The sequence below is a fragment of the Crocodylus siamensis genome, chromosome 3, assembly GCF_052110815.1.
Source record: "Crocodylus siamensis isolate JL-2025a chromosome 3, ASM5211081v1, whole genome shotgun sequence".
Lineage (NCBI taxonomy): Eukaryota > Metazoa > Chordata > Crocodylia > Crocodylidae > Crocodylus > Crocodylus siamensis.
The window spans coordinates 169,766,283-169,778,858 of record NC_143397.1 but is presented as its reverse complement, the minus strand read 5'-3'; the positions used below and the strand labels follow the sequence as shown (position 1 = coordinate 169,778,858).

General features: G+C 44.2%; 1 protein-coding gene across 1 annotated transcript; it reads right to left on the bottom strand.

The window, feature by feature from the left end:
• Nucleotides 1-1,550: 1,550 nt before the first annotated feature.
• TMEM200C (transmembrane protein 200C) lies at nucleotides 1,551-11,688 on the bottom strand. Its single transcript, XM_090039727.1, has 2 exons — nucleotides 10,648-11,688; nucleotides 1,551-7,778 (listed from the first exon to the last, which is right to left on the bottom strand). The coding sequence occupies exon 2, from the start codon at nucleotides 7,733-7,735 to the stop codon at nucleotides 6,311-6,313; it is 1,425 nt and encodes a 474-aa protein (XP_089895853.1). The 5' UTR covers nucleotides 7,736-7,778; nucleotides 10,648-11,688; the 3' UTR covers nucleotides 1,551-6,310.
• Nucleotides 11,689-12,576: the final 888 nt, after the last annotated feature.

Below are 12,576 nucleotides of genomic sequence, written 5' to 3'. Positions count from 1 at the left end.
AGAAAGACTTGATAACTTCGTACTTGAACAACTTGTAGCCTACATGGAAGGACAAAGACAGGCTCTTGTAAGAGATGCCCATAATTTAAGAGGAAATACAATGGCTTGTTTGAATAGTAGTTAGGATGTGCAAGTACCTCCTACTCTGATTTTTTTTGTTTTTGTTTTTGCTTATTCAAATTCCCTAGCTGTATAAGCGTAGCTTCCAGGGTCTTATTACTCCCTGGTGAACAGTTAAAAATATGTTGTTAATATATTTATGCATTTCCATAAAACAACCTGATGGTGCTTCCTGTTCTTTAACAATCTCATTGACTAACTTTGTTCCCTTCAGAATTCAAGTTTTAACCCTTTGAAAAGAAAGAATCATTTAAATACTACTACCACACCACTCTGTATTTGGCTTGATCTGCAAAATTTATTTGGGAATCCCATAGTTTAGGGCTAGATGGTTGGGTATAAAGTTTGAATTGGGGGCTATTTCTGTTTAGTCTCACCAAAGCCATGTTCACTGTAGTGAGAAAAGAAGCAGCCCCACACTTGTATCTAACAGAGCTCATTCTCTGCCAGGGAATGGAAGAGAACAAAAAGCCAAAGGGGAAGATTCTTGTGGATCAAAGTCTGTGATTCTTTTTTTTTTTCTTTTTTAAATATCTCAAATGTTATGTTCTTAACCTGAAAGTAATTTAAATGGCCTAATTTGCTTTGTGAATTGTGTACTCTAAAAATTGGGCCCACTCTAAAACTTTCTTCCTTAGTGCCCAAGCAGTGAAGCTTTTTTGGGAAATCTTAGTGTGGAAATATGCCTTGATAACTTAATTTACTTGAAATATTTAGAAGCTACAGTGATAGGAACACTTTACATAATAAATAAGAGAACCTAAAGACAGAAAAAAGTGGGCAAACCCCTCAAGTCATTTTTAATGACTAAAATAAAATATTAAATACGATATTGAAATGACTTTTCCTGGGTTTGTGTCCCTTTAGGTTTTTTCCCATCATTTGCTTCAATTTTGTCAAAAATTGTGGATTATAAAAGACTATTCATAAAAATTTGAATCTGAAATGTGTATATGAATACTATAGTGCCCTTGTACCTGTCACACCCTCTCCCATCAAATCATTTCTAGTGATGTTGCTCTTCATGCCCTCAAATCCTCAGTGCCTTCTTCCTCCACTTGGTTTTTCCCATGACTCTTTTGGTTTCTCTCCTACCCCTGGACTGCATGATTTGTCTCCTTGCTTCTGTCATTGTAGCCTTCTTCTCTTCTGCTACCTGGCCTTTATTGTGAGCGATTTATAAACTGCTTAGATGTTACTGTGTTAACATTTTCAAAATTAGTAAATTGAAAGAAGTGTAGTTTGTTAATAAATTACACACACGCACACACTTTTTAAATGCAGTTTCTTTTCTGTCACTGAGAAAAGAAACTGAGACCCTTATTTATCCTGTCAGAGATGTTTGTCTGCAAATGCTGCATTTTGCTCACAGTCTGTGGGCCCAAATTGTTGAGTCTTTATTAGTAGACAAAAAACAATTACATAGGCTAGATAAAGTCTTTTGATGATTGCTTTTGACAATTTTGAAGAAGTCAGAAAGAAAATCAGTTTATTTTGAAGAGAAAGTTTGTAAATAATGAGTTGTGTTGACATTTATAGAGTGCTCTCCCTCATTTATTTTTTAAGATGTTAATTGTCAGCCATTACTGAGAACTATTATATATTTTTGATGTGCGCCTAGCAAGGTCTAATTTTTATCTTTGTTCTAATTTGGTATGCCTGGAGCCTGGGGTATTTTCTTTTCTCTTTTTCATGTTGAAACTGAAATAAATAGGGACTTGAATGAGTCAACAAGGTACTAGTGAAAGATGTTAATTGGTGATCTGGTTAAGATGCAAATAATGTTAAGGACAACACTAATTTGTATTCATTTTACTATAAATATAAAAGCATAAGTTTTTACTAACATAAGGAGGTTATTTCTATATTAAAAACTAACCTTTGCAGTGAAAATACATCGCATTGTTTATTATAGACTTGTCTAACAAGAAAGAAAATGTTAACTAATAATAGAAAATGCCATTAAAAGCTCTCATTCATACCATAATAACTCTGGTCTTAACTCAGTAGATCATCAATAATGAACCTGCATATTATGCCCTGTTTAATTGTTTTTATGCGAAGATTCTTGTTTGTGTGTGTAGGGTTTTTTAAGTCACCCGTTGCTTCCCTTTCTATGCTGGTTATTACAAACACAGCTTCTGTGTCATGGAGTGTAGGGATAAAAAGGGACTGCTTATATTACCAGTAAGTTGGTCAATGGTTGTACACAGGCTATGACTCACTGTTTGTGGGTATGGTGTGTGGAGAAGGTTCTGACCAAACCACAATGTAAAACAGTTTAAATAAAGCCTGCATGTTGTCTTCCACAGTACAGCAGATGTGCGCTGTATTAACAGTTTTACCTAGAAATCAGATGGCTTATAGCTTTGATTGAAAAGAAAAAAAAAAGGAAAATAGGTAAAACAAAACAAACACCCATAATGTAAATAAGTCATCCATTAAATTTATATACTGAATATCTTCTCGAAGGCTAAAACATAATATAAAAGGCTTCAAAACCTATAGTGTTCATGTCTGTCTGTATACACTTCAGCTGTTAATGTCAGTCCCCAGTACGTTTACCCTCCTGCAGTTATCTTCTTCTTTATATCAGACCCATAGGCTGATATAAAGGAAGTTAAAAAGGTATGGATATGAAGTGCTATGAAATCTTCCTTGCATTTAAGTAACTGAATAACTAGTCTCTGTCTTGCAGATTAACTTAAAACAAAAACCTGCATTCTAAGCAGCTGCGCTTTTGTGAGCGATCTGTCCTACGAGTTGAGGCAGACACCAAATTTTTCCTGAGAACTTTTCTATATAACAGTTGGGGCAATAGGTCTTTGTGGACCTCTTCCTCTTTCCAGTTCAGTAGATGCATTTGAGATGCACATATTTTGAAAATACCAAAATGTATGCAAGAAAGAGAGAGAGGTGGTTAGCCATGTTAGTTTGAGGTCAGTCAGAAGACAGGGTAAATATGAGATGGGCAATATTATGGGACTATACTGCCAAAGCCTGTGGAAGAAGTGGTTGCAAGGTGTGGAGGAAGAGGCTGGAAGGAGAAGTGGGATGTCCAGTCTGGAAGAAGGCAGGTTTGGAAAAGGACAAGGGTAGGGGAGAAGCCAAAATAAATCAAATTAGGCCTTGAAAGTCAGTAGAAGGATTAGATCTAGGTGCAGTTTCGGGAAGGACGCTAAGAGCCAGAGGGCAAACTCTTAGAGAAGAGAATATACAAAGAAGTGATACCTGTTTGTTTGTTTGTTTGTTTGTTTTAACACTGGAATGGATTAGGTTATCCTTACTGAGCTGCACCAGATACATTTTGGCACTAATGAAGTAAATGTTCAAATAAGAACCTTGTCACTCAAATGAACTTAGTCCTCCCACCCCGATGAGAATAGGATGGGTTTCAACACAGACAAGTGCAAGGTGATGCACCTGGGGAGGAACAACCGGCACCATACCTACAGGTTAGGGAACTCCCCTCTTGTCAGCACGGAGGCGGAAAAGGATCTGGGGGTCATCATTGACGCCAAGATGAACATGGGCCGGCAGTGTGGAGAGGCAGTCAGGAAGGCCAACCGCACCTTGGCATGCATCCACAGATGCATCTCGAGCAGGTCCAAGGAGGTGATCCTCCCCCTCTAGGCAGCACTGGTCAGGCCACAGCTGGAGTATTGCATCCAGTTCTGGGTGCCGCACTTCAAGAGGGATGTGGACAGCCTGGAGAGGGTCCAGAGGAGGGCCATTCGCATGATCAGGGGGCAGCAGGGCAGGCCCTATGAGGGAAGGCTACGGGACCTGAACATGTTCAGCCTCCAAAAGAGAAGGCTGAGGGGGGAATCTTGTGGCCTGTTATAAACTAGTCAGGGGAGATCAGCAGGCGTTGGGGGAGTCCCTGTTCCCCCGAGCACCACCAGGAATGACCAGGAATAACGGTCACAAGCTGGCAGAGGGTAGATTTAGGTTAGATATGAGGAGGCGCTACTTCACGGTCAGGGCGGCTAGGGTCTGGAACCAGCTTCCAAGAGAAGTGGTGCAGGCTCCTACCCTGGGGGTCTTTAAGAGGAGGCTAGATGAACACCTTGCTGGGGTCATTTGACCCCAGTATTCTTTCCTGCCATGGCAGGGGGTCAGACTAGATGATCTGCTCAGGTCCCTTCTGACCCTCGAAACTATGAAACCCCACCTGAAAAAAGAAATGTGTAACCTAAATTTCTATAGAAAACTAAAATGCTCAGGTAGGAATTCTAAAAAACTCTACATACTGAGGCTAGTTTGAGGCTATTAGGTCAAGCAATGAGAGAACAGTTTTAAAAGGAACAGTGCATAAATAAAGATTATATGGTTAATTGGCATTGACAATAGGAGAGACTCTGATGCCTGTACCTTGCAATTGCAGAAAAAAAAAGAAAAGTGCATTCCCTAGAATTCATACTTTAGAGCCTCAAGATGGCAGTCTATTGTTTGATATCTTTTAAAATTATTTTTTCTATTCTGTAAGCATTTTTGCAGGATTACATTTTATGCTTAATTCTCATGGTCTGTATGTTGAATATTACAATGTATTGTAATCTAATTACATACCAATATAATTAACAGGTATTAAATAACAGCCTATTATAAAAGCTTTCACAGAAAAAGGCCAATTTATTATCTACATCTATTTTAACTTTAATTATTCTACATTAACAAAATAAGTGTCCTATCCCTATTAAATATATATTTGATATATTATCACATAATAGCAAATTATCTTAATACTTAGATGTCTTTTTATGGTCAAGCAAGTAATCACTTGCATATCTTAAGTATGAAAAATAAATGTCTCCCAATTATCAAAATGCTGATTTATTCACCCATTATCTGATATTCAGAAACGCTTCCTCACTTATTCAAGGAAAAATCCTTTTCCCCATCAGAAGCCATGACAAAATCCCATTGACTTCAATGGAAGCCATGATTTCTCCCTCGGAAATTTAATACTCTGAATAATATGCTTGAAGTTAAGTGCAAGGTTTGAGCCTGAATTGCAGGAAAAAAGCCTCTAAAAGCAACTGTTTTAAAAGAAAGTAAGATTCAGAAATAACAAGCTACCATTAAAGACTAATATGTTACTCATGAAAAATGTAATTGTATTACAAGGTAAAACCACAATCAACCTTTCTCTTTAGAATGGCAAAATCTCAGATTCTTCAATTGTCAAAATTGTAGCTAGAAAAGTTAAAAAGAGACAATCTGCTGGCTGACTTGAAGCAGAGTTTGCTCAGAGTATCCATGTTTCCAGCATACTGCTAAATCATCATTATTCTGGGAAGAACAGAAACAGACCTTTGTTCTAAAACCTTGTCTCTAATTTTTAAAACTTGGAAAACCAAAATTGTCCTTGGTTTGTCATTTATGGAGGGAGAGGCAGGGGAGGAAAAAACTGTTTAAAGAAGATATTTTTATTTGTAAACATTTTATTAAAAAAAAACCTGTTTAATGTTATTAGTCAATACATGTGTAATAATACTTAATAAAGTGTCATGTATTAATAGGTATTTTGGATTTAGGAATGTAACAGTTGAATTTGGATTATCAGAGCTCTTTCCTGCTCCAGTCTCTCCTCAGTCATCATACTCCAGAATCTAAACAAGTGTGGCTGTTTTCAAGTTATATTGGTGGGTAAGGCCCTGCAAACTTTTGGAGTGATCAAACAAGTAAACAAACAAAAGAGAGAGACAGAAAGATTAGCTTTTACTGAGCTAGCTACTGTGTTGCTCTGGAGCTGGAGAAAGAGCTCATAGTTTCCAAGCGGCTAGTGGCAAATGAGCAGCAGAGAGAACCAAAGGAGTGGAGGGGGCACTTGGCAATGATCATAATAATAATAATAATAATAATAATTTTAAAAAGTATATAAAGTGCACAGTCAATTTGTCCAAAATGTGTATTTGTTTCTTCCCAAGGATTTACTGGATTGGTTGCTGGATGTTTAATAGAATTTGGCTTGCAGGGATCATACAATCACAAGGGGACAGAAAAGACATTGCTTTTTCTCTCTTTCTCTCTTCTGGCCTCCTCTACAGGAATTTCTTGAAAGCAATTCAAGCCTAACCTACTGCAGCTCTTTGGCTATTGACCGGGTTTCCCACATCCACAAGGAGAGAGTGGGGGGTAGGAATAATCAAGGGAAGGGGGATGTCCTGGTGCCTTCTCTCTCCCTTTAAATGCCAGTGCTTTCTAGCTCCCCGTCCTCCAGTCCTAGAGGTGCGTGGGATCTGGAGATCATGAAAAGTTTCTCTTTGTTGGTATATTGTCTCTGTGTTGGTGGAGGGGACTCGGCAGTCTGAGGTGGGCTGGGCACCTCCTGGGGCCCTGTCTCCACATTGGGGTCCCCCTCACAGTCTAGGGTTTTACTGGCTGGGGTGTTGGCAAGAGACTCCAAGGAGGTGCCTGCCTCCTCCAGGTGGCTGTAGCCCTTATTGCTGCTGGAAGGCTCAGAGGGGGGAGACCCCCCCAGCATGGCAGGGGGGCTGAGGTCAGGGGAGCTCCCCACCTCAGGGGATGGGGAGGGGCTGGAAGAAGCCTGTGGCAGACGGTCCTGTTCCTGGCGGCGGGGCAGGAGCTCAGGGGACGGCACTCCCCAGACGTCGGGCAGGCAGCTGGTGCTCTGGCGCCTCAGGACCCTCAGTGGGCGGCTGGCCTGGGCCAGCGCCAGCCCCTGGCAGCCGCGGAGGTCAGTCAGGCTCCGTTCAAGCTCACCCCTTGGTGGCCGCCAGTCCTCCTCACCCTGCGCTAGGGGCAGCAGTGTGAAGGCGCTCAGTGTGGACCCCACGAGGGAGCCTGCCATGCTGTCCGGTGGCTCGCAGGAAATACTGTACACTGCTTCAGCCAGGCTGGGTGGCGGCGGTGGGGGGCCAGGGCTGGAGGGGCGGCGGACAGGGGGCCAGGCACCGCGGGGTGCTGCGTAGCTGACAAAGCCATTGAGTGGTGTTGGGGCGGCAGGTGGGGCAACAACAGTGCCAGCAACCTCCTTGGCACGCAGACTGTGGGCATCAATGACAGTGGAGTAGAGGTCCCGTAGGTCAATGACCTTCGTCTTTTTGTCCCGGTTCTCATGCAGTACAGCATTGGCGCAGATGAAAAGGAAGATGCCAATGCCCATGATGAGTGGGCCCAACACCTTGAGTTTGTCTGAGTGCAAGTAGCCCGAGAAGAGGCGCAGGAGGAAGCCCGCCGAGGAGGAGGAAGAGGCAGTGTCAAGAGGTGGTGGGGGTCTCCTGGCACTGCCCGAGGAGTCATCCCCAGCGGTGTCAGAGTGTATGCCTGCTAACTCCCGGGAGCGGTTCTTGACAGCACTACCCAGAGGCAGCAGGGCCCTGGCATCCTCAAAGCTGCCCTGGCGGTAAGGCAGGCTTGACTTGGGCCAGTAGCCCATGATGGCCAGGGCGATGCCCACCAGCAACACCAGGATACCACACAGGGCAATGAGTCCTGAGAGCGAGCACAGCTTGAGCTTGCCCTTCACCACCACCACATCATTCTTGCGCTTCTTGGCCTTGTGCTTGCGCTTGGCCACCTGGCTTGGAGGCCGCAGGGGGTCCTGTTTCCGGGCAGAGATCCTCAGGAGGCCTCCGGTGGCGATCATGGCTGGCTCCCTGCAGCTCCACTTCCTACAGCTCCTCCAGTTCCTGCAGCAAGGGGGGAGGGGGAGAGAAGAGGATCAGGCCGGGTTGGAGAGGGTTTCGGCAGCATGTCTGAAGCCCCTTGTTTTCCTGTTGCTCCCCCCTATATCTGGTTTAGCTCCACTTTCAAGTCCTAATGAGTGGGATCTCAGTCACTGGCCCACTGATCACCTGTGCACACGTGCAGACAGCCAATCCCTGTGACAAAGAAGCTGCATGAGGTAACTTAGGCCAGGGAAGCAGCCCTGTGTCCCCTGTTTGCAAACAGCTAATTGATTTCTTTGGACTCCAGATACACCCAGGTGGGAGTGGCATCACCCATGCAAACAAACAGAAAAGGAGTCATGCTGCTTTTAGGAGTAGCAGGCAAGGCTGCCTGCTTCTCCTTCCAGGAAGCTGTTGCCATCTGTCTTGTTCTTCTACTGGGGTCAGAGGGTCACAATGCAAGGCCTTCAGTGCTACCAATCTGTTGGGCTGGATCTAATCTACTCTGGATGCTGTGGCAATAAAACCAGGAGGGCAGTAAGAATTGGTCTGTAGATGGCATTGATTTTTTTATAACGTGGTTTACGCATTACCGAGGGATTCTAAGTGATTATTTACTTGTTTTTAAAGAATGGGAAATGAATTACTGAAAATGCACAAGGGGAAACATTTGAATACCCAGACAGTAATACCTTTAGAAAGTTTCTTCCCAGCCACTTCTTTTGCATTTTATCTGCCCTGAGATAGAAACCCATCCTCTTCTGCTTACTGTATGGGTATATCATCTGGACAGCTGCTTGATTTGGAAACATGTATGATGTTCAAGGTAATGTTATGTAACATTGATGGATCTTCCCTTCCCCACATCCCCCAAGTTGTGAGCTTGTGGCTGGTATTAAAAAAATGAAAAATGTCAGATTTTATGAAAAAAGGAGAGAACCCTCTGAAGCACCCAGAAAAAGAAAATGTTTTGTGTTGGGAAGCTAACATGTGAAATAGCATTCGTTGCTTGATTTTTACTGTACTATCATGATTCATTATTTGAGTATTCAAATTGCTGGGAAACTAGTATGTACAAAGCATGAACAAATTGCACAATGTTGCAAGCCGTTCAGCCGAGTCTTGATTATACTGAAATGGGCTTTTTTCCTGCCTTTTTTTTTTTTGGAAGTGCCTGAAATAATTTATAGGAAGGAACGATGACAGTAATCAATTTAGCATGCTTCATAAAGTTCAATTCCTTGCCTTGAAAGCTGTTTAACTAGGCATCAAAAGTGATCTTTCCCCCCTTTCATTAACTTCTAAATTTCGCTTCTGTTCCAGTCCCAAATATCCCCAGATGTGACGATTTTGTGCCCTACTTGTTCTGTATGTATTTCTCATAAAGCAACTGTGTTATCACCGGAGACATTGCTTTGAATATACAATAGATCTGAATGTAATTTAACAATGAATAGAGTCTTGCCTCCTCTTTCCTATTGTCGAAGTATTTATTTGCTTTTTTTAGAATGGCTTGATGGTGCAGAAGTGTTAATTAGCAAGGCATGATTTCTTTTAATTGGTAGTTTGGTTTTTGATCTAATTCTACTATATCACCAGACATGACCCTGACTCAACTAAGACAGAAAAACAGATGGTAGTCGGACCTGAACAATGCTTGTGAATCAATATTGCCTGGACAGTTTTCAATAAAAAGAAACAAGGGTGGATGCGTGGGAGGGGTTTACTAAAGCTAGAAACTATTATTAATAATGGTACCGTCAGAAAATTACCCAGCACTCAGAGGCTTTCAATGGACACGGTATATAATTCACGTATCCAAATTTAATGTGCTCTGTAATCATTTACAAATTGATAGTTATGTCATATTAAACTCTCTCTTTTAAATACTCCCTAGAGGATCTTTTCCATTTTAACCAGGAGCTCAATGACTATGTGAAGGCTACTCTGTAAGAACCAAACCCAATTTGAAAACTAGCTCAGTCACGGGCTTAGAAATGTAAAAGCACATGGAAATTGATTTGATTAACCCCTTTGTTTCCTGGGCATGATCAACCAAGATTAAAATGCTCACTTATTTCCTACAGATGAATGCAGGATTTTATATTGCTTTGACTGTTTGGGTGTGTATGGAAAACAGGATTCACTCAGGCTGGGTAAAAATATGCAATTTCAAGAGGATTTTTTTTTTTGCAACAACTGCTAATTTGCTCAGTGTTATACTTAAGACTTTCTAACTTGCTGTGTATTCTCGTAGGTGCAGCATGGCTGGGGGCTAAGATTTGGGAGCTGACATTCTTGGCAGCATTTCTTCATACGTAACAGAGGGAGCAAAGTTGCCAGTCTATATTGGGCGTAGTTTTGATGCAGTTTACAGTAGATGCATGGGGCTGGCTGGCAATATGCCTATGAAGAGACCTGCCTGTAAATGCCATAGTTTTGTAGCTATCGATTGAATGCCGCTCACCAGGTGCTCTGACGAATCTTTGAACTTTTGGTTGGCTTTACTAAGCCAGGCTCCCGGCATGGGCATGCATCCATCAGAAGGTGTCTAAACACACCAGGCACCTGACTGTTTCCAAATACAGGAGCTGACTTGGCAACTCCTTTGTTTATCCCCCTACCCCTCTTTTAGACTCACAGGAACACGATGGCATTTTTTTTTTCTTTTGGTGTGTGGTCCCCTTCAGGAAGGGATGTAGCCAAGAAATGCTGAACTGCTTTGTCTCTGAATTTCTCCAAGAGGGAGGAAAAAAAACACGGGGTGGGGGGAGCCGTTCCCCACCCCCGCCCCCGCACATCAGACAAGGGTGCAAAAGCCTCGGGGACCGCGGCTGAAATGTATTGCTCAAAATGGCAGCGTTGGAGCCAACAGTGTCATCTCACTTACCGAGGAAGACCGGGGGGAGGTGAGAGCCGGAGGTGGGGGAGGCAGGCACCATCAAGCGACGGCGGAGAAACTTTCCAGCCCGAGCGGACATCTCAGCGCGGACGCGGCCCGCTCGGCTGCGCGCTCCGGGCGGCCCCGCTCACAGCCCCGGCAAGGGGAGCGGGAGAGCGCGGCCGGGCGCCCGCAGCCCCCTCGCAGCCTCGCGAAAGAGCCATTGCCAGGAGTTTCCTAGAAGTGCTGCGCCTTCCCCATCCTTCATCTTTCCGCTGCGGATCCCCCCCTGCCAGATGCAGCCTCCGCCTCTGTGCTGCTCTGGCTGGTTGCTTTGCCAGCCCTCCTGGAGTTGCTGCTGCTGCTGCTGCTGCTGCTGCTCTTGAATGGTGCTCAGCCTGCTGCTGCTGTGCTGGCCGGACTGGATGCTGTTGCTAGGAAACAGGAGCCATGACACAGGGAAATTGCTGCAGGATGGCAATCATTACCTTCCTAACTCTCTCCTCTTTAGCAGCCAGCCCCCTGGCTCCTCGCCCTCCTCTTCCCTGGCTCCCCCTCCTCCAGGCGGCGGCCGCCCGGCCCCCCATGCCCGCCTGCAGGCTGCCAGGGGAGCTGGGCAGCCCCGGCGCCTCCCCCTGGGCAAGTGGCTGGTCCCGGGGCATCCCAGCGACTCCTGCACCCGCCTCCTGGCCCGGGCTCCCTGTCTGCTCGACGTGCTCGTAGGGAGGATTACAGACCGCCAGACCTTGGCTCTTTGCATTTTCAGCCAGCAGATATCTCCCGGGCTCTTTGAAGGGCAGGGCAGGGAAACCCCAAAGGCATCTCGGCTGGTGCTTCAGAGGCTTCCCTCCTCTCAGATGCTCTTTGGACGCTTGGAGGGGGGGCTGAGCACGGCCGGTCGGTGGGGCATCCTCCTCTGCCCACTGGACTGGCAGTCTCCTAGGAGCAGCCATCGCGTACTCGGCTTCTCTGGCTCGGGCTGTGCGAGACCCTGTCTGCTCTGATCTCCTTAGTTCAGTTCCTCGGGCTTCCTCTCTGAGCAGCAGACCGAGGAGCAAACTCTAGGGGGGAAAAGTGGAAGGATTTGTGTCTGTATGCTAATGCAGGTAACTTTTGCTGTATCCCCCCGCCCCCAATGCTCTTCTGTAGTGCATGCAAAACAGGAGGAAAATGATGCTTTGCAGATTAAAATCTGTCTCTTTTTTGGAAGGGGTGAAGTACAAAAGCCGGAGAGATGTAGGATTATTTATTTATTTATTTATTTTAATTTTATTTCTTTTTACAAATGAAAGGCAGGACTAAGGAAAGTTCCAAGAAACAGATTGGGGGAAGAAAGGAGAAAGCAACAAAGGAAAGAAGCAAAGACATGGTCAGGGGTTAGGATCCAGTTTTCAAATACTCTTATGTATTTTTGTAGATGCAAGGAAACAAAATTCTGTGTTGAGCTCTTTCGTGGAGAAAAATGCCTGTTAAATGGAAGAAAACATTTGATTTGCTGAGTGCTGGGAGGTCACAGACCCATGGGTGATGGCATTCGGTCTGAAACCAGGGAGAATTTAGATCACAGTATCTGAGGACCATTCAAATAAAGACAGGTTAAGCAAACCAGGTAAATTTAATGTGGGAGACTCAACCTCTCCTTGGGCTTTTGCTGATTTTTTTATATTGTGTGGTTTTCTCTACTGAAGGGACCGCACCTGCCTTCTTGTTAAGTAACCTTGGATTCCTATTCAAGCTGAAGAGAATTCTGGCCTCTGATCAAACCGTCCTTTCTCTTCCACCTCTGCTTGATCTATTGTGATGCATGATTGCGCTGCATGCAACTAGCTGCAAGGTGCCAAGGGACAAAAAAAGAAAGTTTTACATCCCAAAACAGGCTTTTAAAAATAGAGCGCCCTTTGTAAGATTGGTAGGGAGAATTTAAATCTTCTTTTTTTT